Genomic DNA, 27,287 nt, shown 5'->3' with positions numbered 1-27,287 from the left:
CAGGAAACTCTTTGCTCTCTCCTACAACACTGCTGGAAGCGAGGCTGCTCTGCATTCTGCTACGGACGCTCACAAGGAATTTGTGTTTTGAAAAGCGTAGGTGTTTCAAACGGTTAAACATCGCTAGTTTCCCTTTCAATAGCTGTTGCACTTAGATTCCCCTTTTATCATCAGCAATATTGAAAATTCGCACGCCACAAATGTTACTTCAAGTTCTGTAATTGATACAAATTGTGATTAATGTACTAATTAGCTTCGCTCTTTGAAATGGCAGTTTCAGTAACGCAGTTTAGTTTAACCAGTATTTGTTAGATGGATATTTCGTTGAATAGCGGTAAGGAATGTGCTTCAAAAGCAAAAAAAAACTCGCGTAAAAGCGACTTACTTTGTAAACTCTGTAGCAAATAAGCAAAGACAAGGATAATGTTTCTTTAACACTACCAATCTCCAATGAATTCCGTAAAGAACCATGTACAACTTCAGCAAAATCCTTCAACGTATCGCCACTAAATCCCGAACACACACGAAATTGGTACGCTCAACTTTTTGAAGACTTTATAAAATGTTAGTGCAAAGCGTTCTACCGCTGGGGAAGTAAAAAAATGTATTTATTTGGGTACAATACGCCCTAAATTGGTAAAACGGAGGAAAGCCCACCGCTAAGCAAGTGTACAGATCACGGCTAGTTAAAACAGCATGAACGAGCTAGCTCACTGCTTTTATTTTCCTTAACTGGTGTGAAAAACGGAGCAGAAAAACATTGAGTTTTCTCTAGCATTGTCTTTGATGTTTACGTGCATTTTCTAGAAAGCAAATGAGGCCATTCACCTTTTTTTAAACTAAAATTGATGCATTTCTTTTGAATAGTTTCCTTACGCTTAAATGTTTGCCTGAGAGTGTGAACAAGAAGCATCTGTCTTTGATAGTTGCCAAAACTAAACCAAGCAGTTTCATGTTTACGTGGATATACTGCACCACAAGGTCTTCAAATATTTGTTAACGAGGACAGCTGTGATGGGTTATAGTGTTAGAGTGTTGCAACATGGGGATATCTAAACATGTTTTCATGCTGGTTCTAATCAGCTCTATCACTTCTAAACTGTTTTACTAAGAGGTCCAGCAAGGACCTAAGATAACATATCGATTGATATGGCAAGGAAACATGAACTGATCAACTTTTTTTAGGCTGGTTGCATGCTCAATATCAGTTCAATGTTACAGCAGCAGGAATGGGAAACGAAACCACGTCAGTAATACTAAAACAAACAGCATGCAGTACAAACTGTTAGGCATGTTCAGCACTCGGGTGCCTAAGAGAAACAGTATTCATATACCTACGGTTGCGTGCATGTAAAAGTTATTTGCTATGAAACATTTGCGAGAAAAATCATTAACATCATTCAATCCTTTCACCAGCAATAGTAACATTGTCAAAAGTTTCAATTTAAATGTTAATTTAGGGTTTTGTAACAATTAGATGAAAATTGAAAATCACAGCAGGTCTCAAGCTTTGCTAATGAACTCGTACAACTTGGCAATACATTAGGACATTTTAATTTGTTGACAGTAAACAATGAGTACAAAAGAAAGAGGAAGACAACTGTTGTTAAATAAAACGATAGCTTTAATGAAGAACTCCAGCTATTTTAAAGAAATATAATGACTTTGGGAGGTTACTCATTTACCTCATGCGAGTTTACTTTTTAGGAAACCTCACGAATGCAAAACAAATATTTATGAAATTTATAGCATGTGATGTGTAAACTGCAACCCATGTTGTGAGTTTTTAGATCAACAAACATCACTTTGTACAAAGAAATAACAGACTTAAATTCGGGAAAATTAATTTATACTTTTGGTGCGATATTTATGAAGCTATTTTGTTCAGTTTCCCCATTCTACTACAGCAAACCTGAGCTGAAGGTAGAGCTTAGTCCTTTTTGAATAACTTCTAAGCTATTTCAAATTCCAAGCCAACTTAGACAAGTTTCTACCCCGTGATGGTGAATTGCTATACCAGGTGCCATATATCTACTTCAACATAACTGTCATACGTTCACCCTCAGTAATCGTTCGCGAGATTCCGTTTTTGAGATCAAAATTTCGCCGAAGAAACGCAAATATGACGTCACCAAGAAGGAATATCTATCACGTGATAAAAACGAAACGACAATCTTAGTTTGAGGAATAAAATAAGTGAAAACGAAATTCATAGTTACTTTTGAAGTGTAACAATGGGGAAATGAATACGAATGCTCGATTTCCTATCTGTCCTGGGAAATTTCTCAGCTTCTGAGTGGGAAACCTCTGGTTCTTGTTAAAATACGAGCGGGAAAACTGTAGTGTGAAAGATAGCAGAACCTCAGGCAACCAGGAAAAGGTCACACGGAGATTTTCTGAATTAGTTATTCGAAGTTATTTTAGTTGAAAATCTGTGTGAAATACAGACATTTATCATGACTGTCATCGGCGGTGACTGAAGCTTGCTCACCTGTGCTGTGGAATACGCCAGCGTCGCCGCGTAAAAGAAGTTCGCGTTGGCGCTACCAGCGTAGATCCAAAGATACCAAAATAATGGCGCCAGCGTTGATGATATCAGAAACATGCAAGACACAAAGAAGACATTCCTCATATCTATATATCAGATCAAAGTAGGTACATTTTAGATCAGTGAATCTCTTTTAAGCGATGAAGGGAAGGAACATCGAGGACCACTTGGACTCACATGGATAAAGATGGCTCCAGGATATGAGCAGGGCAAACGGAATGGAAAAATCCCCAAATGCTGGATAAGACTTGAAAATAGCGATCACGGATGATAAGGTGTAGAACAAAAACACTGGGTCATTTCTAAGAAAATACCACATATATGAAAATAACAATTTCAACATGTCTATGCATGCTTGTCTTTGTGTGGAAATGAATTTGACTCTTACCTGAGCAGCGAGAAGAGGGGGATGATATAGAAAAAAGCATTGAGCTGGAAAACCAATATGAAAAATTCTCTGAAATGATCAAACATTTCCAGGAATAGGTACCAGAATAAGCCCATGTTTGGTGTGAGTTCAGGAACTCTTAGGCTGGCAAAGAAACAGATTATTTCATTATTCTGGTATCGTTTAAGATAGGTATTTGTGTAGTTTTAACGAGCGTTTAACAGGTCAATAAAAATCTACTTTTCCCAAAGGCAAAGCCCATGATATGCAGACCAAAAACTGATGATAAAATGCTAGAAAAGTGTTTGAAAAACTTACGTGAATCCATAAGTCGCGTCCAGAAACTGCCATGATCCAAACATGGCTCGGGAAAGACAAAGAAGGAGGCCACTCCAAAACACGAACCAAAGAATTGTTGAGATGACAGAGCGCGTCTTTGACTTGCAAGAAACATCAGAAACTCTCATGTCCTGGTCAAACGAGGATGATAGTTGTTGAGAGTTAGCGAGCGAGAGAGAGTTGGTATGAGAGTTTGACGTGATTAAGTACAAGGGGAGACTTCTATCGACTCAAATGCTGCTGTTAAATTACCTGAATACGTTTTACCTGAGTAAGTATCAATGCAAGTGGTATGACCAACATCACAGGATAAAGAGATTTATGGGCAGCAAATGCAATAAAAAACATTGACAAAGACGTTGACCCTAAGATGGAAGAATAACGTACCCATTTTATCAAATGAATATTTTACCGTCTCACGGCATGCAGTTTACGCGTTTTGCAGGAAATTTTTTAGAACTTTTAAAAATTAAAAATATGGATGCATACCTACTAGTGAGCAATACAGTCCAAGGCTTACAGAAAGATTTGTGATCAAGCCAGTTGATTGAGCAACACAAGTTGCCAGAGTAAATGGATTTAATAAATAACTGGAAGAAAATGTTGAGGAAAATGATGTGAACTGACTGGTACTGAGTTATTGTTCACTACACCCAGTAGCTCACTAAGATTAAGATGGAAGAGAAGGGGTGAAAACAGAGTTTACAACTAACAAGAAAGTCAAATTCATTTTTATACACATTAATACACAGTAAACCTTGCAAAAACAAGAACTGGTATGTTCTCCAGATTGTCTGGTTTCAATAAAATAGGGTCAACTTTATCTGCATAATTTTTCATATCACATTGTTGACGAGACAACTGTAATGACAAAATGTACATCATGATCAATCAACATGCTTGCCGAATTGATAGCTGAACATATACATTTGAAAAAAGATGCAATACCAATATTTTACAATGAGCCTGCGCTGACTTATACAAAACAATTCCTGTAAGCAGATCACATATCTATATAAGGAGAAAAAGATTTTCCATCAAACTATTATGACAAAATTACCAACTCTTTTCTCTTCTTTATAGAAATGATTCAATGGCATGCAATTCTGTGACAATCTACACACAATGACATTTAAAGAATAATAAAGAGAGAGGGTTAGGGCAATGGGAAAGGGCCCAGACTCCAGAGAGTTTAGGAGCAAGAGTAAAAGACCCCATGGCCCTGTATTAACAAGGATGAGAAGACTTGGACTAAACAAGGTGCCTGTACTAATTTGTCTTGGGACCCAGACACTTGCTATGGATGTAAACGATAAAGATGAACTTACTACAAATATTGCTGGTATCCTGATGTTACTTCCTTCACTTGGAAACATGTGAAAAAAGGCAAGTACAAGAGGGGACTAAAATAAAAAGTATGATACTAGTAAGTATGAATTCTTCCATCTATACCTAACTGTGACATTTAAAAAATGCTGTATTTTCCCACCTCATGAACTGTGTCACCAGAATACGGGGAAATGCCATAGTCCAGAAGTGATAATCCTTCCAACACTAAAATAAAATTGGTAGTGAATCAACAAATCAAGTTAATCAACACCAGCAATTTCCAGACTTTGTTACTACTTGAATTTAATTAAAGCCTCACTTCCATACGACAATGTGATTGGTCTGCAAAAACATCAGTTTCGCTTGGAATGTTTCACCAACCAATAATCAAAAAATTTAAATCTGGTTTGTAGGTTATTGAATACAGTTAGCTTGAGGTACTCCCACTTTTAGATCTGACTGGCTAACCATTTATACACACTTTCATATTGCCCAACAGGGCAGACTAACCTCTTTTCCAAGACGTAATCGGAGTAGTGAACTGTATCCTGGTGTAAATCCAGTTGTGAATATCAAATACAAACAACAAACATCGCAAAACTAAAGCAGAAAACAGAACAAATACAAAATCAAGAGATATTGCCATCTTTGAACATTGGCGGGGTCCCTGGCTATACGAGGAACATACCCCAAGGAAGTAGCAAATTTACCTGTGGAAACACAACAACTGCAGAAGAAAGAAAGGTCCGAAAATCCCGAAATCTTGCTTTGTTTTGAGCTTTTCCAATGGCTTTAAGACGCGATTCAGCGCACAGTAGCTTGCCTTCGATCGGGATTATTGGCACAGGCTATGCATCGCGTTTTATAGTACCCTTGCTTCGTTCTGTTGGGTTTAATATTGCCGCTGCGTGGGGAAACAATGCAGTGAAAGTTAAAGACATGGCAGAGAGCTTGGACATTCCTTTTTATACGACTAAAATAGACGAGCTTCTTTTACGAAATGAGGTCGATCTAGTCTGCGTGTTTTGCCCGCCTCATTTGAGAGCAGATGTGACGGTTAAAGCGTTTTCCATTGGTAAAAATGTCATGTGTGAAGCACCTGCAGGTTTGGATAAAATGGATGCGCAACGTATGGTTGAAGCATCGCAGTATTACCCTAAACTACTTTCACTAATGGCATATCAGCTACGATACCTTCCCGCTTTTATTAAAATGCGAGAGATGATCTCAAATGGTTTCTGTGGCGACCTAACAATATATGATTGCCGTGTGGAGATGGAGTCCCTACTGGGGCCAAAGTATAACTGGCTTTGTGACAAGGTCATGGGCGGTGGAGTACTTAACCTGATTGGCAGTCATTTTATAGATCTGTGCCAGTTCCTGACTGCTCAGAGGGCTACAGAGGTCCACGGTGTGCTAAAGACGTTTAACCGACATACAGAACACATTTCTGGTTTTCGTCATATTACAAGCGATGACTTTACCTGCTTTCAAATGAAAATGAACGATGGCTGCTTTGCAAATGTTTCATTAAACACTCACATACCTGGCAAATTTAAACAAGAAGTAATGGTCGTTGGTACCAAAGGCCGTCTGGTCGTTCGCAATGGTGATCTGTATGGTGTTAGCCTTGACCATTCGAGTGAGGAAAAGTTGTTGTACAAGGAACGCGGTCGCGTCCCCTCAGTGACAAATGTTAAGAAGTTGCCTCCAGATATTTATGTCTTGGCATTTGAGAAGTGGCTTCAGGCCATTAAGAGATCTTTCCTAAACCAAGAAGATCACAAAAGTTCAAATTTGGACGTTGTATCAAGTGCATCAAAGTTTGATGATGGTAATATTCTTGAACTGAAACCATGTGTGCATGTGTGCATTGTCCAGTACAGGATATCGCTCTTTAGTTTGCCTGAACACAATCTTTTTTTGTTACAGCCAGGGACTGAACTAGGAAGACTGGATGAAGTCTTTGTCTGATGACACTGACTTACTTTTAATGCACATATAACATTTTTTTCCAGGTTTTTACGTGAGAGCAGTATTGGATGCAATCATTGAATCAAATAACACACAAGGCTGGGTCAGGGTGCAGTTGGAACAACAGATTGAAAAACAGCAACCATTTTAACAAACTTTCTTTACAACAAATTATCTAGATAAAAATTGAAACCATATTAAAAAGTTGCATAAGATTAAATGTGAATTATGGAGTAATCTGTTATCTTTTCAATACATTATTATAGTAGCTATTTTTTGAAATCTTTATTGCATGTCTTCACTAATGTGAATGTAACATGAGGTGTACGTACTATCCATCCAATATTTAATGCACTGATCTGTTACAAAACACTTGGAAAATTCCATTGGGAATTTGATATACTATTTTGTGTTTCAAATCAATTTTTTTGTGGATTTTGAACTGCCACGTGCTATCCACGTGAACATGTTTCAGATGTTGCAAAATAATGTGAGGTAATAGCAATTAGCAAACATTACACAATTCACTTAATGCCTTTTTTCAAATTTCTACATCGATCAAAAGAAAAAGCTTTATGCCCGTTGTGTTCGTACCATAAATTTCCATGAAATGTGCCTTCTAATAAAAAGAACGTGCAACAACAACCAAGCAGAACCAAGCTATTTCCGGGCTGCGGGGTTTTCTCTCACCGTCACGTGTCCAAACTACGTAGGAAAATAACAAGGCAGTAAAAATACGTGGAGTGATATAGTACATTAGTACATAATAAACAGTGGAATATCGACCTATATTACCCTGTACTTTTGGAACATGTAGTGCTACATTGTTGCCATTCGTCTTGCAAGATTGTAATGGAATTAAAATAGATTTTTGGTGAATGATTAAAATAATAACTTTGGTAAGGATGATAAAAATAATTTATTGGATGCAGATGTGGTTTTATACGCTTCGTGAACCCAGATGATTATAATATAATACTGCGTGATGTTTCTCACAAAAAGATTTTGTGGAACGCATCAGTTTCAAAAATCAATAACCAAAATAATTTGACTATGATTTTCGAACCAGAAAAAAGCAAAAGGAGTAGTTTTCTTTACTGTAGAGTAAAAAGTAAAAACAATTATTGTTAAATATTAAATTAAGTATATTTACGCGATATATTTGGAGATAAATTAACCTTGATTTTTTTGTAAAATCAAAACTATATTAAAAATGATGAGACCAATATTCCAAAATGAACACTCTTGTATGAAATATTAACAGCTAAAGTGTAGGAAAGCTAGATTGGTTATTGGTATTGAACTTTTTAAAACAACGTAATCATGTGATCTATTTTTTTGAGCGACCTTGACTTAACTTAAACTAATTTTAAAATATTTGTAAACAGCCTAGCTGTGTTTGATATTCCATTCAGTTTGGCTTGCTGTGAGATAAACTAGAGTCTCAATCATACCTAAGTGCTGCACGTAGGACACCAATAAGCTCCTGACTTTATATATATTTTTATCTGTAAGCTATCCATCCTCAGAACCCACCAAGAACATGGAAGAAACCAGACAGGTGATGTCATCCTATTGGACTGAACATTCTAAAAAACAGAGCATTGAGGAAATGATGCTGGATGAAGATGCAAGTAAAATAACACAACATGAACATCCTGAAGTTTTGAGTCTTCTTCCCAACCTCAAAGGAATGAATGTGTTGGAATTAGGAGCAGGAATTGGGTGTGTTGATATGATATTGTGAATTCGATAAATTCTCTCTATCAAAAGAGGTTAATTTATATTTCAATCTGCAATTTAGGAGATTCACAGGTGATCTTGCCAGGAAAGCAAAGCATGTTCACGCTGTCGATTTTATGGAGGCGTTTATCACAAAGAACAAAGAAACAAATGGTGAAAAGTACGCCAACACTTCATTTGAATGTGCTGATGTACTTAAACTAAAAATACCAAAACAAAGGTATTTCTGATTCTCAATGTCTTTCCATTAACAGCACAATTGATAGTTAATATCACATTCCATCTTAGTCTAAAAGATTTTACCTGCTAATGGAAGAAAAACACCTGTTCTCACTTGATAAACCAGCAGTATTAATCTTGAGATCAACTTGACTGAATAGCAAATTAAGAGAACACGTTTTATATAAAGCCCAGGTCGGAAAACTTCATACCGTATTGCAGGAATCAAATAAAGTTTTTGAGTTTATATGTACAGACAAACCTAAACTTTAATCATTTCCAGTGTGGATGTGATTTTCTCCAACTGGCTTCTTATGTATCTCTCGGACGAAGAGATCCAAGTTTTAGCGAAGAAAATGTTATCATGGCTGAAGGTCGATGGTCATCTCTTCTTTCGTGAGTCATGCTACCATCAATCTGGCAACAAAAAACGTGGAGAGAATCCAACAGAATATCGAACACCAATGCAATATGTGGAACTGTGCGAGGCTGTCCAGGAGGAGGATGAATTAAATGCCGGAAAGTTTTATGTCCTAAACCCAATCTTTGGGAAATCAGTTGAAGCCTACATTGCAGTAAGTATATAGCCTGCTAAACTGAAAAAGATATTGATTATTACACCCCATGCATGTTGTAAGATGCTGTATTGTAAAGTCTGCATCAATAGCTAGAATTTTACTCCATCCAACAATTCTTCTGAACAGCATAAGAACAACAAGAATCAATACTGTTGGTTGTGGCAAAAGAGCACTCGGGATGAGGGCGAAAGATACACACAACTTCAAACTTTCCTGGATAAAAATCAGTACACAACTCATGGTATTAAACGATATGAAAAGATTTACGGCAAAGGCTTTGTCAGTTCAGGAGGACAGCAACTTGTCGAGGTAAAATATATACACCCCAGGTAACTATTTTATCTTCCCTATTTTATTTTGCCAAACCATTCTGATCAGTTATCATTCACCATTAATTCAGGCACTTTGCAAGAAACTTAATCTTAAATCAAAGGATCATGTGTTGGACATTGGTAGCGGAATGGGAACAACAGCATTTTATATGGCCAAGGTAAAGTAAATCAGAACCAACCCACAACTAGATTACAATAACAATTACTTCACTTACAATTACTTTATAGTTTGACTGAGTCTAGTTGCCATCCAGACTATTTATTTATTCAACCTATCTTGTTATAACACACACACCTCCCTTCGCTGTTTTTTCTGTCCAATGGCCGGTTAATTTACAAAGAAAAGGTAGGATCTGCAGCGCATTAACCAGCTAATATGTCACGTAGATATATGGCGTTTTTGTGACCGGAATCGACGTGTCTTCAAACCAAATCAACTTGGCAATGGAAAGAGCAAATAACGAGAAAAATGAACAGGTAATTTGCAGCTGCTTCTGAAAACTTAAGCTCTGTTCACACGATCCAATTTTGTTGGATCCAATTCACTTTTGACGTATGGAATGAAGTCAGTTATTGATAAAGCGGTACTGCGTTGACTTAAGATGATTTGCTGCCCACACACATTACAAGACAACCGACTATAAAACATCCATCAGAAGTGAATTGGACCAGCAAAATAGTGTGACAGACTTTTATATTGCAACTAAAGCTGACAGGAATTTAACAAACCAGATTATCAGAACACGGGGTTCGCATGACAACCACGAATACTTTTTTTTGTTGAAGGTCCATTTTGAGATCGGAGACGTAACTCATCGGAACTACAAGCCTAGCTCGTTTGACGTGATATACAGTAAAGAGGTGTTTTTGCATATCGCTGATCAAAATGCTTTGATCAAATCATGTTATGTAAGTTACTAACGAAAGAAAGCAATATTGAGTCTGAGGTTTACAAAACCCTGGATTGACCAAACTTCATGCAGTTTCCAACTAAATTGGCTTGGAAATTAAAGGTTCAGCCAACCTCTTTTTTACCCCTTTGTTTGCAACTGATTTGTCTGAAAGATTCAAAACTTTTCTCTGTCAAACGCCCCACGATTTCTCTTGACTCTTGCGAGTGTAACGGTCAGGCAATCTATGTGAAAGGTGTTCATGCTTTCAAATCTTGGATCTTCAATTCATTTCGTTTTGTTGAAATCTCTCGTAGAATTGGTTGAAGCCAGGCGGTAGACTGCTTATCACTAACTACTGCTCCAGTGGAAAAAATCCAACTTCAGCAAGGTTCCAGTCCTACGTCAGTGAAAGACAATATCATTTGGTTGATGTAGAAACTTTGGGAAAGGTTTGTAGCTGCAGAGAGTTTGAGAAGTGAAAGAATAGTTCACAATTGATCAAGTTAGCCAATATAAATATGTATAGATTTTGTTTTTATTAAATATACCATTGCTGCGTTCTATAGTATTTTAAAGAAGCTGGCTTTGAAAATGTTGAAGCGAATGACACAACGGAACACTTCGTAGAAGTATTGGAGAATGAATTACATGCGTTCCAGGAAAATAAAGATGAATTTCTTCAGGTTCCCCCAGCTTTTGTTATATACTTTCTGTGCTCTGATTACAAATAAAGCTTCTTGGTTTTAAATTTCTTTACGATTTTTTTCAGGAGTTTTCACTGGAGGATTACTACACGATCGTGAACGGTTGGACAGACAAGTTACTGCGATGTAGCGAAGGAGATCTTAAATGCGGGGAATTCCTTGGAATAAAACCGATACGATAAATCTAAGATTTTAGAATCACACGAACATCTTCCGATGTTTTTAGATGAATTGACATTCCTTATCATTGGTTTACAAAAAGATTCAACTACCTTTGAAGATAAGCACGATTCATTATAGTTTTTTAAATCATTTCCAAACGGAAAAACAATGAAATAATATATAGTCTTACTTAATTAATAAAGTGTAAGTATGTATGATCATATATTTTTATGAAATTTAATATATAATAGTATTATAAAACACAATGAACAAGACAGTGTTTTTGTGAATCTTTTAGCGTTTTATATCTTTATATATATAATAGTGTATTATAATAGTATAAAACACAATGAATAAGAGAGTAACTTTATGAATCTTCAACCTCGTGGAACTCCATTTCTCAAGAAATACATTTTTTAGACTGGGTTCCCTGAAGAATTATTTATTCTAGTCTAGTGATTTTATTTATAAGTCAGTATAGACTCCTGTAAGGACACTGTGAAAACCTGCGTTGAAAATGTTCCCGTCTCCTCCCGTGAGTCTCACACGGAGTCATTGAAGTCTTGCTCTTCTTCTATATGTCTATTGAGCACTGGTTCAGAACGATGACGTGACACTCCGGGGGTGGAATGCCCCTGTGGTCGCCATGACATTGACGCTCGAAACTCTTCAATATCATTCTCATCGTTGAGCGAAACCAATCCATCGTAGGCCCTCGTGTAGAGCTCCAAACCTTTCGCGAAGAAATATATCTCATTGTGAATAAAATCTCGGAAAATCTGTTTGATTTCTCGGATTTTCGCTCGTTCAAATTCCTCCATTTGTTCATGAAGTATCCTCGAGCTACGGCCAGCTTCGTCTGAGGCTTTTTGGAACTCAGTCTGGGCTTTTGCAACTCGGCCCGGATTTGAGGCGGATCGCGTCTTCAGACGTTCTAACGACTTGTATTTCTTCACCTCGTTATCCAAGGCTCCGAGATTCGACTTCACGTCGTCCTTCGCTTGTCGACATTTTGTTTTGTAAATACTAAATGCTTGTACATTTTTGTCGGCGATTTGTTGAACTTGTTGATGTCTGAGATCCTGTATCGCGGCAAAGCACTCGGCGAATGTATGCAATGCTTGTTTGAGACCGCTCGACTCCTCTTCAGCGTACGTTGCGACGGCTTTGTGAAATTCATCCCCAGCGTTGCGAAGTTTCCCCAAACGAACAGCGTACAAATGAAGCTTTGCCGACAGCTCGTCGAAATGAGTCTCCACCGAGTTTATGCTTTTGTCAGCCACTTTTCTTTCATGTTCATTCGCCTTGATCGTTGTGCTGAGGTCTGGCAAAGAAACGCTTGTGTTTGTACGTCGTAAACTAGCACTGCCAGCTGCCGCCATGTTGTTGGGTAGAATACTTTCTCTAGTGTTTCAAATCTCCCCCGGTCTCGCAACAACAGTTTTATATTTCAAAAACGTTCGAAGACAAGGCGTTGATGAATATGTAATAGCTATAAATTTGAATATGCAGATTTAAGTACGACAAGTATATTCGTACGAATAAATGGCACGCAGCACAGCTATTGGAAAAAGATTGTAGAAAAGTACAATTATTCCAGTTTGATTGTGTTTATAGCCCCGAGTGTTTAAACGAAATTTGAGATGTTGAAAGCTTTTGTGCTATCAAATGATCCGATTGGGCACTTCTGCTTTTTTAAAATCATTTCAAAATGGTGGAACTTCGCTAAAAAAGCATTCCAGGTCTTCACGAATCCATCCTGCCGGAGTCGCCACGCAGTGCCCTTCAACGATCACTAGCCTCCGAGAACGTTGCCGCCTTATTTCGGGAGTTGGCAAGAGTACGCTACCTGTCATCCCCTTTAGGTCGTATGTAAATATACTCTTAAACTTGTGAGTCAAGTTTAAAACAGGTGGCTATTCACGAAACCTAAATTGTGCCCACATCGTAATTCCCAATTACTAACTCATTACGATAATTGCAGTAAAATATATATATCCAGATATACTTGTTCATATTGTCTACTTTTCTGTATGTTTTTCTCCAATTATGATAGCTTAACTTCAGAGAACAGCGAATTCGGCGTTTTATATTTATTGCAGCGTCATATCGAGGTAGCAAAAGCGTCTATAAACAAAATCAGCTAAATTTAGCTGGCTAACCACGCGATAGAGGTGAAACTTGAAAGAATGAGAGCACTTTAAATTGAAGCACAAAACTCCTGCTGAAAACTTGAAATTGATAACAATGGAATGTAGTATTGTATAACCGAAGAAAACGGCTCATTTTGAAAGAGAATTGTCAGGGTGAATCTTGAAGATATTGTTTTGTGTTTGAGGCGAAAATCGACCGCGGAAATTCTTGCCGAGGAAATATGGCTTCGGCAAAGATTCAACGAATGTCAAAATCAGGAAAAAATAAACCAGGTCAGACTCGTTCCACGAAGAGCAGCGAAGTCCCAGACGAGATACAATGCAAGATATGTAAGAAACGTTACGAGGATCCAAAGATTCTTTCGTGCCTGCATACCTTCTGTAAAGCCTGTTTGGAAGAAAGTTTAGAAACGCACAACGGCGTATTATATTGCCCAGTGTGTCCAGCGGAAATGAACTCCACTGATATGTCCGACGTGAATAAACTTCAGAGTAATTTCATGATCAGCAATCTCCTGGAAGCCATCGATCTCAAACGAGGTTTAGGTTCGAAGCTTTGCAACAGCTGTGAAGAGGGTGTTTCAGCCACCTCGCGCTGTTTTGAATGCAGCGATTTCTTGTGTGGAAACTGCGTCGAAGCGCACAAACGCGTCCGGTTCACGAAAAATCACCGAATCGTCGCGATTAAAAACCTCGGCGCTGACTCGATGGTCAAAACCCCGACCTGCGCCACTCACGTGCAAGAAGCAGTGAAAATGTACTGCAAACGATGCAAAAAACCTGTTTGTAGGTCTTGTTTACTGAACGAACACGATGAACACTTGTTAGTTTCGTTAAAAGAAGCCGTCGAGGAAACTAAACCGAAGCTCAATACATTGCTGGTTGCGACTCGAGCAAGGATACCAATTTTACAACGCAAGCTCAAAGGAGTCCACGCGTCCAAGGAGAAACTGGAAACTAAGGTTGATGAGGTTATTAAAGAGATACAGGCGACGTCAGCGCGTATTTTAATGGCGGTGAAAAGACGGGAGAAAGATTTGTACAAAATGTTACGTCGCATTCACGACCAGAAGAGCGATGATCTGGAGGGCAGGGAGTTGGCGCTTGAGAATGATCTCGCTCAGGTTCTGGACAGCTGTGATTTCGCCGAGGAGTTAGGGAGGAATGGTGACGAAGGCATGGTGTTGCACTTGAACGAGATGACGTGTGCAAGGCTGCGGTATTTGAGCGGGAAAGAAGACGAGGCGGTGCCGGGGATCGCCGAGGATGAGATCGAGTACAGTGTCGAGGAGAAACCTGTGCTGGACCAGTTGAAGATATACGGAAGAGTTTTGTCAAAGGAACAGAAGGCAAAGAAGGAAGAAAAAGAGAAGAGAGACGAGAAAGATGGTAAGAGTGGAAACAGCAAGGAGAAGCAGAAAGCAGAGGAAGTGGAAGAGAAGAAGCCAATGATTGAGCGTCGTCAGAGCTGGTTACAAACTCTGGTTAATCCTCGTGCATTGATAAGAAGGTTGAGTTTTGGCGGTGACGAGATGGAGGATAAGAAACCGGAGGAGAAGAAACCGGAGGAGAAGTCCCCTTCGAAGGAACATGACGAGGATCAGAGTGATGGCACCCAAACACCACAACAAACACAAGCTAAGAATGACTCAGAACAACAACAACAACAACAACAGCAGCAGCAACAAAATGATCCTGAGCCACGAAGACGCGCAGATTCTGTTTCAAAATCTGAACAGCCACAAACACAGAAGCGCGAAGAAGAACATGTTTACGCCATGCCAAATAAACCCAAGTCAGGAAAATCACAGAACACGATACCTGTCGAGCCAAGTAAGTCCCCACCGCTACCTCCACGCCCTGAAAGTCTGCTTAATGAACCCGCAACAGTATCCCCAAATGACCCTAACCAAGCCATTTTGGTGTCCCCAAGAACCCACTCGATCCTAAAACAATCCTCACCACAATCTCCGCCTTCTCATCCACCTGAACAATCGCAGGAATTCGAGGCAACCCAAGCTTGGACAATTCGGGGAGGTTCGGTACCCTCCGGAGCGCACTCGCAGTCCTATCTACCGAGTCTCTGTATACTCACGAAGAACCGACGAGGACGGCCGAGAGAGGTCGAGATTCAGCTGGAATCGCCCGACAAGAGCATCGTGTCCGCGCAGATCCTGGATCATAAAAATGGGACATACACGATATTTTATTGCCCATTGACGCATGGGGAACACAACTTGTACGTAAATCTTGGTGGGAAAAACATAAAACACGGAAAGAAAGTGTTGAATTTCTACGGCAAGTTCTCCGGCATGGGAGCAGAAGAGCTTTTTCTGGCGAGGCGAGTGTTGAGTTGCATACGTTGGCAAGTTACGCCTGGTTTTGTTGAACTTAAGGACAAAAAATTGAAACCAAATCATGATATTTGATTATAAGAAACATATCCATGTGCTTACGGTTTGGTCTCGTTGTTAGCTCCACTCCGACAATTGAACTAAAATTTTTTATCTATGTTCTATCACAACGAACATTTAGTGATAGATGTGAGAGAGACTGACTAAAAACGACCAGAAAACATATTATTTAATGATAAATTAAGTTCATCATAATTCTAACGACTAAAGACTAACTAAAACTAGAAAAATATTTAAAAAAATCCATTCGCAAGATATCATTCGTAACAGGTTATATTGATGAAAAGTATTTTTACGGTTTTTTCATATATTAGACTAGTTTTAAAAACTATAACTTTATGATTAAAGTTCATAATAATGAAATTTTGGGCCTGAGACAACACGAAGGGTCAAAGATCCCCCCATATTTTAAAGAAATGTTCAAACTTCGTTATTTTAACTTTTCGGGGTAGAAAATTTTTACATTGCTGCGTCCTTTATCAACAGCAACTATCTGGCCTTCAGGAGTGTAGTCAAGTCCCATAGGACTCTCCAGTTTGTCCACTGACCGCGGTACTAGTTTCATCGCAAACTCAAGATCCGGTTTGAAAATTTGAATCCCAGCCGTTTGGTCAGAAACGACGACGTAACCGGAGGCATCGATGGTGATACCAGTAGGATTGTAAAATTCACCATCCTTTGTACCTCGTTGTCCAAAGGTCTCCCGGTGACGGCCGTCGACGTCGAAAACCTGGACCCGATGATTTCCCGAGTCTGTGACGACGATGTCGCCATCTGGAGTGATTGCAACATACATAGGGCGATCTAGTTGGCCATCTTTGTTACCATAACAACCAAATTGACGTATAAAGACACCGTTTTGGTCAAACATCTGCACTCTGTGGTTGTACTGATCGACTACGACAATGTGACCCTCTTCATCAACCGCTATCCCTGTTGGATGATCCATCAATCCCTTAGTGTCCCCGTGACCACCGAATGACCTCAAGAACACGCCATTGGAAGAAAATATTTGCACGCGATGGTTACCATGGTCACTCACAATCACGTGACAGTGAGGCGATATAGCAATGCCTGACGGGAATGATAGTTGCCCGAGGCCACGACCTTTGCCCCCTCCAAAACATGCGACGAACTTTCCTTTTGAATTGAATATTTGCACGCGATGGTTCAATGTGTCAGCCACTAATATATCACCATTATTCCTTACGGCCACGTCACGTGGTTGGACAAGACATCCCGGGGCTTTTCCCCGGTGGGCGAACGTGAGACATCGGGTCACTTTTTCATTATAATCGACATGACCTTTCTTCACATTAACGCAGGTAGGGCTATCGGGTAAATGTTCCCCTCGGACTGTTACCGATATTTCGTGCTCGCCTGGAACCTTGGGATTGTACACAACGTTGCTCATGTTTCCATCTCGCGTGACGTCACATTCAAGGAGCACCGAATCCGGGGTATTCAATATCCAAAGTAGCATCCAGACTTGGCTAGAGTAAAGGAGGGAAATTTTCCAACAGCTGCATCCTGTAAACCATCACCAATCACTCTCATTGGAGAAGATGCATTTACGAGAAATACCCTCCCACATTCTAAGATTTCACTACTCAATTTCTCGGAACCGGGATCGTACCCAAACTCAGCATTCTCATCAGGCTCAATATCAAGCTTCATATTTCTGAGAAACTGTAATCGTTGATAGACCAAGTTGTTGACCGTGGCAATCTCGGAATTGCTACCGCTTCTGAGAATCCTCTCACTCGCCTTGCAGTTGCCTTCGAGAATGACCAGTTCGGATTGAATTTTTGATTTCTGATCGTGCAAAGCCTTCGCTTTGTGTGAGCATAATTTTGTCAGTTCATCCAGAAGTTCCTCTTGCCTTTGTCTGAGAGTTTGAATAAAGTTTTCTGTATTTCTAGCAATTTCTCTGGCCACAGCGTCAGCGTGATCGGGGAGAGACTGTAACACAGAATCGATTTCGAGTAACGTTCGTTTCAGAAAGGGCACTCTCTGTCGGACACCTGATAGAAGCTCCGCCAGTTGTCGCCGTTGCGTCGGAGTAATCTCGGAAAGTTCCGTGACGGAATGCGTGTCGATTGAATGATCCAGAAAAGTGCAATCGTTGCAAATGGCATGATCGCAAGTCATGCAAAAATGAGTCAACTTTTCGCCGACATGGTTCCTGCAGTAATCCCCTGTGTGGACAGGTTCGTTTGAGTTAACCCGAAGCAAAGCTAATGAGCAGACATTGTGATCCCGAGTATCATTGCTCCCTTTATGCGCCCGTTGGCAATTGACGCACAAGAACAGCGCGCATTCTGAACAGCGACTTTGAGCGCGCGTCGGACACCGGCTACAGTAGAGTCCTTCCTCGTGTAAATCATTAACATTAAGCCCGCATGTCTCCAACGCGTTGAGCGCGACGAAATCAGAGGAGAGCCCCTCAAGGCATGCACCATTATCACCATATCTCAACTTGATCTTCTTGAGAGTGCTACACAAGGGGCATTTTAGATAATGCTTATCATCAATACATTCGACATAACGTCTCTAAACATCTTTCACAAAATGTGTGCAGACAAGGAAGTAGTTTTGGATTCTTGTATTTTGCTTGACAAACCTCGCAGATAAGATCGCCGGTGATTGGATTATTATTCTCATCACAATCACCTGCTGCACTCAGACGTCTTGCTCCACAGCCGGGCTCGGAATGATGACTTGATTTTGCAGTCTTTGCTGCCAGATCTTTGCTCATTTGTTTCCCTCGTTGTTCCTTACCAAGAATGCCCAAGTTCCGAAAAACGACTATGTAAACAAACCTTTGTACATCACTCTGTTCTTCCCTCCAAAATTAGTAAAGGTCAGAGGACTCTCAGAGCTCTCGTTTTTAGCAAAGGCTTGTCTTTATCCCCTTGCAAGAATCCCTTTTGTGTTTTTGAATCGCTGCTTGTCGAGAACAAAATAATTTTCAGTCTGAATGAAATACAAACCCTTCACGATAACATCTTTTCTGATTTCAGCTCTGTGAACAAGCCGACCTGTAGTCGAGCGATACCAAATATTAATTGTGATTCAATTTACCACTCACCGCTTTGACAGGCTTGCATCGAATGGATCAATTTTCACAATTCTTATCATGTGATAATAAACGCTGCAGGTCAGGAAGTCTTCGATCCTTCTTAATTTTATATTTCCTGATTTTCACGCGCTGGCGAAAGCCTACAGTGTCCGACGATAGGTGGGCAGAAATACAGCTGGGTTTTGTAAAAAAGGTTCAATATTCTACAACTTAATTTGCCACGGATGCTATGATCGTTCGCATAAATGTATCCTAGCGCAAACAAGAGTCTATTTTGCGTGGTTATAGGATTTCAATCTATTTGAAAAGAATTTAAACTGTCGTAGTTTGTGTTTAAGCAACCTGACAGGGATTATAAGTTTTAATTGTCTAGACACAAAAAATGTCAGGATAATATAGTAATATACCTGTCTTGTGAGGACATGTTTGGTAAAGTTTTACGATTTTAGTTTTAAAGATATATGTTTAATGCCTTAAGGTCGAGGTTCGTTTTACTGCGGCTCAAAAAACGCTCAAAAAACGAAGAATATTTAGCGCCTGACATTGGTGATTGACAGACAGTTTCATAGCAGACGTATGCTACATGAATTTCGTTATGTATTTTATGTGTAAACTACCAATTGAAATAGTTAGGATTGAGATTTTATAAATACACAAACTGTTGTTATACGACAGCATTCCACACATAAACAATTTGTTTGGAAAACAAAACTTGAACATTTCGTCTATCCGAGGAAAGCGCGCGGGTTTAAGATGAATAAATTCTGTTCTAGAGAATGAATCGAGGAGATTTTTACAATTTCAATCGCTGTTTCTTAGAGCAGAAACAAAACACTTTGATGTTGTTGTTAGTAATCCCACTTACTTATTGACTTAACTTATAAAAATGATTTGAAGGTGTGAAGAGTTCAAGATACGATTTAGTCGCCTATGTCGTCAAATTTAACCTCTCAAAATAGGAAATATGGAACGTAATGACCTTATTTCCTTTTAGTTCGAGAGGAGATTTAACACATTCCTAAGAATTAGGAGTATGAAATAAATGGATTAAAGATCAACTGTGTGGTCACGCACGATGTGAAATATGAACATTGAATAAATCCAACGTACTTTTTAAAAAATATTAGCGATGGATACGTCAGGGTGAAGTGAAATTTAAAAGCTCGTTTACAATTGTAATTTTTGTTGATATTTTTGGCGCAATTATCCTTTTTTCATTGATGTGAACGAGAGAATAGTCACAAATACCTGCCTTTATCTGAAATTCCCTGAATCACATCCATGAAGAATGTCGCGTCAAAAATCTCATCCTCAAAATCATTTTGTAATAAAACTCTTTCCTACCTTTTGACGTTAAATTTTTTCGACACACATCCAATTTGTTTCGTCCACGGAAGGAAAATGCCAGGAACATTCAGTTCTTTGTATTGTCCTTGCAAATTCACTTACTGACTGTTAAGAAACAATACGAAATCAGTTAAAAAGATATCTCAAACGTGGTGGTCTAGACCGTCTAGTGTAGGTAGTATTCTACAATAAGCTGTCGTGGTTTGTGTCTGAACTACCTGAGAAAGATATCTCAAACGTGGTGGTCCAGTGTAGGTAGTATTCTACATAAGCTGTCATGGTTTGTGTCTGAACTACCTGAGAAAGATATCTCAAACATGGTGGCCCAGTGTAGGTAGTATTATTCTACAATAAGTTGTCATGGTTTGTGTCTGAACTACCTGAGAAAGATATCTCAAACGTGGTGGTCCAGTGTAGGTAGTATTCTTCAATAAGCTGTCATAGTTTGTGTCTGGAAAAGCATGCTCATGAGTACCTACCTCAGAAAGCAATTTCATTTTGTTGCGATCATACCAATGAACAGTGACCTGATGATCGGAAAGCCAGCGCTTGAAATAAGATGATGTTTGTGGTTTCATGTTGACAAAATGATCCAGAAATTGGTCGTTACTAACCAGCTTCACCGTACAATCCTTACGACACAACTGAAGCGTAGCAATGATGAGAAAAAGATCATCGATACCGCTGCATGTGAAGAAACATACTCAGAGTTAATCATTTTTACAGCCTCCTCCAGTCCTCAGAAGCTTATAATTTCAGATATGCTTGCAAGCAAACCAATCATATCACCTTTTATTATGTTTGACAAAGTGAACTGATGAGATGCTTCTAAGATATGCCAATGCTTTTTGATGTTCTCTTCTCGAAACTGTTTTAGATCTTTTTGGATTAATCAATTCGTTTGCTGCAATTACCAGCACTTTCTGGCCTTGGGACGTATAATTTTCCACCAATCTAAGCAGCTGTCAAACAATCAAAAATGGATGAAATTTAACTAAATGCTGTATGGGAAAATCATTCTGTTTTTGTCTTGGCAAATCATAAAGTTTTAATTATAACAGTGACATATAACAATTTCATTTATTCTGTATGCATAAATGGATTCTTTTCACCAACCATTTCTTTACAAATATATATGAATGCTACAACCAAAGGGTCCCAAGGGAGAAATGTATCAATACAGCTATCCAGCATACAGTTTGCTTTTCAAAATCATTTAGCAACATACCGGTTCAAAGTCAAGACCATGCTTTGGATGCATTGCAACATTTAGTCCATCAACAACAACATTGAACTCTCCTTTCTGCTCCAATAATCTGAACAATCCTTGTAGCCTATCTTTGCTTGATATTGCCCTTTCACTTGCATTTTCTTCTGAACTATCAGTTTTCAGTTCATTGTTTATCAATTGCTTGAAGTATTCACTCAGATCTTCTTCCGGTTTTCCAAATGCTCGCCTTTCCAATTCCCTTTGGCAATTTTGACAAATTCCACTACAGAAAATGATCAAATATACAAAAATGTATTCTTGTATTCTTTGAAATGCATTTCAGTTAAATGGCAGCTTTGTACAGCTTCTCTATGTCATTCATTAACCATATATTGGTAGGATATTGTGACCTCACCTGGCTGAGACAGATGTTGTGCTTATCTTCCAGTTGTTCCCAGGTAATAATCCACTAAGAAATTTAGAGAATAATATCATTTAGAGAGAACACCTACCAAACCAGCCCTCTTTTTTTACCAGTCACTATATACAGCAGATATGATATTTACCTGTGAAAATATTTCTCAATAACTAACATTGTCTGTTCACCAATTGCTGTTCTTTGTGTCTTGAAATCTTGAAAAACACTTTCAATGGCATCAACTTGCTTGTTTGCAATGAGTTTTGAAAGAAATGCTGCACAAAAGTGATCATGATTTTCTTTATGGGTGCCCTCGATCTTTAGGAAATATTCAACAGCTTTTGAAAACAGCATTTTACCAAGTGCCAAATCTGCAGCTACAATAAATGACCTGTAATGAGGCACTATATCATGGTCGCTTACAAGTGCCAAGAGTTTTTCAACTTTTTCAAAGTCGTTCATTTTACCATAACTATCAATAAGTACGGTATATGTGGCTCTATCCCCAGCAACATCAAGCTTATCTATGGTTTCATTCAAACTGACTATATCTTTCAAATTTCCCCGTTCAAATAGCGAGTACAACAAGCCATTTAGTATCAAAATAATGCTTGGTGTGACATCCTCATACTGGAGCCAATATTCCACATTTGCGATAGCTTGTTCAAAGTTTCCCTCAAAACAAAGTCTCTTCACCAAACAATATCGTGCTATCTGCTCCTTGTCTTTGGCTTTTCGTAGTAACCGTGGGACCTTGATGGCAGGATGTACATCATGGACGTATTTCAGAGCAGACAGTTGTGCAGGAGATTCAATATGATGAACTTTCTTATCGTGTCCTGGTTTGTGCTGATGAATGCAAGTGTACAAATACTCAATACAGCAAGCACGGGTCAAGATCTTTTCGCATAAAATCTTTCGATGGATTAAACGCAAACGCAGCATCATCAAACATTGAAATTCTTTGCACATTAGCAGCAAATAGTAAACCAGTAAACATAAGATTGAAAAGAACAATAAAGAAGTACTTTTTTAAAAGTAAAATTTTTCAAAATAACTTTAAATTTACTTCAAAGTTCAAACTTCAATCAATCGTCCTCAGTCTTTTTACGCAAAGGAAAAACGCGCGGTCGAGTTCACGGCGGGGGGGGGAGGTTGTGGGTGCCCATTTCTGGACTTTTAACAACATACCTCGCTTAAAAAGATCCTTTTAAATTCATTTCTGATGGTTCTTTAAACGTTTTTTATAATTTCTAGTTATCAATCTCCCATCCTAGATTGAAAACTTAACGCAAATCAAACATAAACACATGAAAAATTTGGTCCTAAGAAGTGGTCCTCATGCAGAAATTTATTCAATTTTAATTCTTTACCACAATTTTGTGTAGTGTTTGGTGTTTTTCTTTGCGAAGTCAAAAAGCTCAAAAGACTTTCAAAAATATTAATCTTTGGATTGTGTTTTATATTAAACATATTAACATTACCCCCCTTCCTTGCTTATATACAAAATAGTGTCCCCTAAACAACTGCCACTTGTGAACAAGAAACTCTCATTTTAACAGAAGTCTGTCTATATCATGCAGTTGTTATACCAGACTTGATGAAAAGTTGTTTTAAGACTATCAATCACACAAAGCCTATCAATGACATTAGGTTACAAATACACAGTATTCTCTTAACATTTAACAGTAATTTCTTTCCGATTAAAAAATTAAAAATCTCATATATATATATATATACCCTTGATAAAATAGTTCAATTTTTATATAATTAAACTGTTACTTTTTTCTACCACGACCCCTCCCAACACCAGCCAAACGTAATGCGTTGCCACTTGTCCTACTAAGATCTGAAATACGCAGAGAATTACAATTAGTAAGGATATTGTAGAACAACAGCATACTGGGATTACAGTGGATTGTATGTGAAATAGGGGGATTACAGTGGATTGCATGCGAAATAGGGGGATTACAGTAAATTGCATGTGAAATTAGGGGGAGAACAGTGGATTACATGTGGAACATTCCAGGAAAATATGGGGAACATTGCGGTGATCATGAATAGACTAATGTTGACAAATTCCTAAAAACCAAGATGTAGCATACCTTTCTTTTTGCTCCCTGCTACTTGCCACTGGTTTTGCTCCTCCTAAAATAAAGTAACAATGACAGGATTTGAAGCTGTTGCAGTGATTTTGCAGTGAATGGAATCTGCCTTGATGCATACAAACTGTTTGAAACTAATGAAATAGGTTTGACTGGAAAGTATTATGTTACAGTGCGTACCTCAACAGATAGAGCAGCCATCCTTGCGGCAGGGGACGGCATTGGTGGTGGTTGATTTTGCGGCGATGGTTGAATTTGTGTTGCTGGAGGGTTATAGCCTGGGATGCTTTGTGTTTTTGGTGGTTTGTAATTATTCTCGATAAGCATTCGTCTGTTTTCAAGCTCTTGTTCTCTTTCAACGTTCCCTGGTCCACGACACGGATTTGGTGTTCCTTAAGTAAAAAATGCAAAATGTCAACTGGCTTTCAACCAAACCGGCCCTGTAGAATAGAATGGTTGCTAGTTATTTATATTGTAAGATACGTACCAACAGCGATGTTCAACCCAAGTAATGCAGCCCTTGCTGCACTATGCTTTGCATCTATTTTCTTTTTGCAATAAATATTCGAATAAAACTTTTCTGTCGTCACCACTACTGCATAACCAAAGCCACCATTTGGGTTTGCTGCTTCAGAATATTTCGGCTGATTTATCCTATTTTTCTGACAGTATTGGTTAAGAATGCTGACCCAATCAACAAATGCTCCTGTACAAATAAACAAAACCATGCATTTCAAAAGATAGCAATATAATTATTAGCTTAAAAAAGAAGAGCCTATGTTTGAAATAAATTCTAAAGGGTCTTAATTTTGAATGGAATCATACACAACTCAATTTAAAACAGAACAGTTGAGAAAAATTAGTCAACTATCGGTCCTTCGACAGGAATCGAACCCAGGTTATTTTTTAAGCTTATAATAATTAATAGCATAATTAAAGGCTATAATTCCCACAAATAAGCTTAATATGCTATAATATGCCCGTTTACCTGCATTTGTTGAAATTGGGCGACCAGGGATTGCGTATTCCTGTGCAATTTGTTGCAATTTGCTCTCTTCATCTATTTCTTCATCTTCTTCTTTGCCTATTACTTCTTCCTTTTCCCTTCTTTTCTGTGCCCGTTTAAAATTTTTTTTCGCTGTTTTTGACATGCTATGGGTGCCAAAAGAATATAAACAAATTAGCAAATAAACCAACTTGAAACTTTTTTATCATAAGCAAAACAAACTGACTGATCAATGAACAGCAGACAATTCAATGTGGATTACCTTGATGTATCCACAACAGGCATATAGTTATTTCGACTTTGGCCTATTTGACTTTTGATCGACTCTTCCAAAGTGTCCTGGTACTCGTTGATTTCATCGTATGGGGTCTTGTCTACTTCTGTTATTGAGAAACCTGTGTGGTTCGCCTCAGATTCCCAGTCCTCAACTGGGTCATATTCATATGGTTCATGCATCACTGGCTTAACATTTGGTGCATATGCTAAAAATGAATTAGAGTTAGAATGAATTAAGTTAGAACTAAGTGGTTGGTTATCCAGAAAGGTCTTGTCACTACGAAACAGTGGTACCGGTACTTGATATATACTTGATATATTTATATCTTTTCAATGGCAAAGAGTGTAGTCAGTGTACCACGTTCATATGTTGTTTGCATACCTGGAGATAGCTCTTTTTCAATTATAGCCTAGAAATAAAAATACAACTCAGTCTTTTTGTGTAGAAAATCAGAAGGACTTGCTCTGGTATATATATATATATATATCAGCTCTACAATGAAAATTAATAAAAAAAACTTACTTTATCCGGACATATTGTTAGGTGGTAGTCAAGTTCTACAGCTGGGAACTCGTGCCTTGCGTTGAACGGGCATCTAGTGAAATCCTTCCCTGCGTACTGCTGCAAAGAAATTTTCAAATATCAAAATCAGTTTGATAATAAACCAGACAACGTTTGTAATATAATCCTGGCGCAATTCGCAACACGTGCTCACAGATATTTAATAATTACGTCTATAGAAAAAAACATTAAAATGAAAAATATTCCCTAATTCCTCTTTTAAACACGTTCAAACAAATAAATAACTCGCAGTCTGTTAGATACGACGAAGAGAAATCATAATCGCCTGGCAAATATCATGCAACTCAATTAAAATACTTGGATTCCCACGAATGCGCTTCACATTTTCTGTCTAATATCACAAGATTTACCGTGCGGTAATGGTCGACAATCACGAAGACGGTTTAATATCTGGAAAATGATGCTTTTACCGTAATTTTTACATACGTAGACTAACACAGTTATATTTGTATTATGATATTTACCTTTCGGCATATGCTCACATGCCCAGGAAACTTCAAAGCGGTGATTCTATGGTATTTATTATATGGACAAATTGCCGGCTTTGCTTTATCGACGTCTCCCATCGTCGGGAATTCCACTGAAATTTGTGTCGACATTTTCTTCTACTGCCAGAGCCAGCCAGGTGAGAGAGACGAACAGGAGAAGTTGATTTCTGTATGATTTCCGAAGACTGAAGGCAGCGAAGCTGTGTTTGTCGGCTTTTTATAGTTTTATTGCCATGTCACATGGTCACATGTGTCTTCTGTCTTCCCATAGTTCATTGCAGAACGTTATCAACTGACCTCTACTCACTGTATGGATCTATTTCAACAAACCTCTCGGCCTCGTACCCAGGCGCTTTGAATAACTCTAAATATAGGCACACTACAGGCTTTTACACAGATCAGTGGCAAAGCTGAGTGAGCGCGCAAGGGATTTTGGGAGGTCGCCACGGGGAAGGAGTGGGAAGGAAGCTTCCCTAGCTTTCTCCACAAGATTCCCTGCACGCACGCTCAGTATGGCCACTGATCTGTGCAAAGTTTTTTCTAAATCGGATGCCATCCACAAGGCAGTTTTCTTTGTATTTTTCACTCTATCACTCAGTAGAATGTATCAGGTGCAAAAGTTTTTTCATCAGTGATGTCGACCGTTACGGGCAATATGGGGAAACTCATGCCACTAAAATTGCCCGACTTTGGTTTTATATCATTTGAGATACACGAAAATCATTCTGCTTTGCCACAGGGATCTCTAATTTTTCCAGAAATGCTTCTTGGCATGAGTTCAACCAACACTCGTGAACAACTATAGCTTCTTTCATCGTACAACAGCCGGTCAATTCTGAACTGAAAGAGACTGATTAGTGCAGTGTTACTAAGTTGATCCTAGCCCACCATATAAACGGTGATTAATTATATTAACTGTTGTACAGGGCCCGCGGAGCGTATTAGAAGGTGGGGGGGCTAAATCATAAATAAAACAGCTCAGAGAACTGTGTTCCT

At 38.7% G+C, this 27,287-nt stretch overlaps 9 protein-coding genes across 13 annotated transcripts; 3 read left to right on the top strand and 6 right to left on the bottom strand.

The window, feature by feature from the left end:
* Window positions 1-1,562: 1,562 nt before the first annotated feature.
* On the bottom strand, window positions 1,563-5,288 carry LOC114516780 (phosphatidylinositol glycan anchor biosynthesis class U protein-like). 2 transcript variants are annotated; one of them, XM_028536358.1, is made up of 12 exons: window positions 5,115-5,288; window positions 4,765-4,829; window positions 4,604-4,678; window positions 4,224-4,286; window positions 4,033-4,136; window positions 3,765-3,865; window positions 3,528-3,640; window positions 3,255-3,406; window positions 2,937-3,080; window positions 2,726-2,850; window positions 2,492-2,634; window positions 1,563-2,145 (listed from the first exon to the last, which is right to left on the bottom strand). In XM_028536358.1, exons 1-12 carry the CDS (start codon window positions 5,248-5,250, stop codon window positions 2,032-2,034), a joined length of 1,335 nt encoding a protein of 444 aa, XP_028392159.1. In that variant the 5' UTR covers window positions 5,251-5,288; the 3' UTR covers window positions 1,563-2,031. The 2 variants fall into 2 exon arrangements, with proteins under 2 accessions (XP_028392159.1, XP_028392160.1); XM_028536359.1 differs by having other exon boundaries at window positions 1,564-2,145; window positions 3,543-3,640.
* On the top strand, window positions 5,212-6,869 carry LOC114516783 (glucose-fructose oxidoreductase domain-containing protein 1-like). The gene is made up of 2 exons (XM_028536361.1): window positions 5,212-6,438; window positions 6,623-6,869. The coding sequence occupies exons 1-2, from the start codon at window positions 5,391-5,393 to the stop codon at window positions 6,727-6,729; spliced, it is 1,155 nt and encodes a 384-aa protein (XP_028392162.1). The 5' UTR covers window positions 5,212-5,390; the 3' UTR covers window positions 6,730-6,869.
* Window positions 6,666-22,987, bottom strand: LOC114516778. Of its 3 annotated transcripts, none has more exons than XR_003686315.1 (8): window positions 21,982-22,987; window positions 21,831-21,884; window positions 21,434-21,698; window positions 20,995-21,167; window positions 20,685-20,889; window positions 20,203-20,310; window positions 7,173-7,283; window positions 6,666-6,753 (listed from the first exon to the last, which is right to left on the bottom strand). XR_003686315.1 is itself a non-coding variant. In XM_028536355.1 (7 exons), the coding sequence occupies exons 1-6, from the start codon at window positions 22,803-22,805 to the stop codon at window positions 20,212-20,214; spliced, it is 1,620 nt and encodes a 539-aa protein (XP_028392156.1). In that variant the 5' UTR covers window positions 22,806-22,987; the 3' UTR covers window positions 10,359-10,740; window positions 20,203-20,211. The 3 variants fall into 3 exon arrangements, 1 of the variants encoding a protein (XP_028392156.1); XR_003686314.1 differs by lacking the exon at window positions 6,666-6,753 and adding an exon at window positions 8,033-8,167 and having other exon boundaries at window positions 7,200-7,283; XM_028536355.1 differs by lacking the exons at window positions 6,666-6,753; window positions 7,173-7,283 and adding an exon at window positions 10,359-10,740.
* On the top strand, window positions 7,275-11,365 carry LOC114516779 (phosphoethanolamine N-methyltransferase 1-like). 2 transcript variants are annotated; one of them, XM_028536357.1, is made up of 11 exons: window positions 7,275-7,477; window positions 8,108-8,303; window positions 8,383-8,541; window positions 8,824-9,115; window positions 9,245-9,427; window positions 9,519-9,608; window positions 9,838-9,927; window positions 10,237-10,359; window positions 10,658-10,792; window positions 10,910-11,026; window positions 11,113-11,365. In XM_028536357.1, exons 2-11 carry the CDS (start codon window positions 8,122-8,124, stop codon window positions 11,227-11,229), a joined length of 1,488 nt encoding a protein of 495 aa, XP_028392158.1. In that variant the 5' UTR covers window positions 7,275-7,477; window positions 8,108-8,121; the 3' UTR covers window positions 11,230-11,365. The 2 variants fall into 2 exon arrangements, with proteins under 2 accessions (XP_028392158.1, XP_028392157.1); XM_028536356.1 differs by having other exon boundaries at window positions 8,094-8,303.
* On the bottom strand, window positions 11,547-13,081 carry LOC114516785 (protein FAM92A-like). The gene has a single exon (XM_028536363.1). The coding sequence runs from the start codon at window positions 12,589-12,591 to the stop codon at window positions 11,752-11,754; it is 840 nt and encodes a 279-aa protein (XP_028392164.1). The 5' UTR covers window positions 12,592-13,081; the 3' UTR covers window positions 11,547-11,751.
* LOC114516777 (tripartite motif-containing protein 45-like) lies at window positions 13,100-15,894 on the top strand. Its single transcript, XM_028536354.1, has one exon. It carries the CDS (start codon window positions 13,584-13,586, stop codon window positions 15,789-15,791), a length of 2,208 nt encoding a protein of 735 aa, XP_028392155.1. The 5' UTR covers window positions 13,100-13,583; the 3' UTR covers window positions 15,792-15,894.
* Window positions 15,936-17,239, bottom strand: LOC114516784 (E3 ubiquitin-protein ligase TRIM71-like). The gene has a single exon (XM_028536362.1). The coding sequence runs from the start codon at window positions 17,188-17,190 to the stop codon at window positions 16,207-16,209; it is 984 nt and encodes a 327-aa protein (XP_028392163.1). The 5' UTR covers window positions 17,191-17,239; the 3' UTR covers window positions 15,936-16,206.
* On the bottom strand, window positions 17,241-18,534 carry LOC114516622 (tripartite motif-containing protein 45-like). Its single transcript, XM_028536148.1, has 2 exons — window positions 18,400-18,534; window positions 17,241-18,329 (listed from the first exon to the last, which is right to left on the bottom strand). The coding sequence occupies exons 1-2, from the start codon at window positions 18,532-18,534 to the stop codon at window positions 17,241-17,243; spliced, it is 1,224 nt and encodes a 407-aa protein (XP_028391949.1).
* Window positions 22,988-23,299: 312 nt separating the features above from the next.
* Window positions 23,300-26,535, bottom strand: LOC114516781. The gene is made up of 9 exons (XM_028536360.1): window positions 26,268-26,535; window positions 25,744-25,842; window positions 25,603-25,630; window positions 25,207-25,426; window positions 24,927-25,090; window positions 24,426-24,644; window positions 24,119-24,330; window positions 23,939-23,981; window positions 23,300-23,682 (listed from the first exon to the last, which is right to left on the bottom strand). The coding sequence occupies exons 1-9, from the start codon at window positions 26,400-26,402 to the stop codon at window positions 23,612-23,614; spliced, it is 1,191 nt and encodes a 396-aa protein (XP_028392161.1). The 5' UTR covers window positions 26,403-26,535; the 3' UTR covers window positions 23,300-23,611.
* Window positions 26,536-27,287: the final 752 nt, after the last annotated feature.

This window comes from Dendronephthya gigantea, unplaced genomic scaffold, assembly GCF_004324835.1.
Source record: "Dendronephthya gigantea isolate DGI-Jeju-01 unplaced genomic scaffold, DenGig_1.0 000006F, whole genome shotgun sequence".
In the NCBI taxonomy this organism is placed as follows: domain Eukaryota; kingdom Metazoa; phylum Cnidaria; class Anthozoa; order Malacalcyonacea; family Nephtheidae; genus Dendronephthya; species Dendronephthya gigantea.
This window is presented reverse-complemented; position numbering and strand designations above follow the sequence as displayed.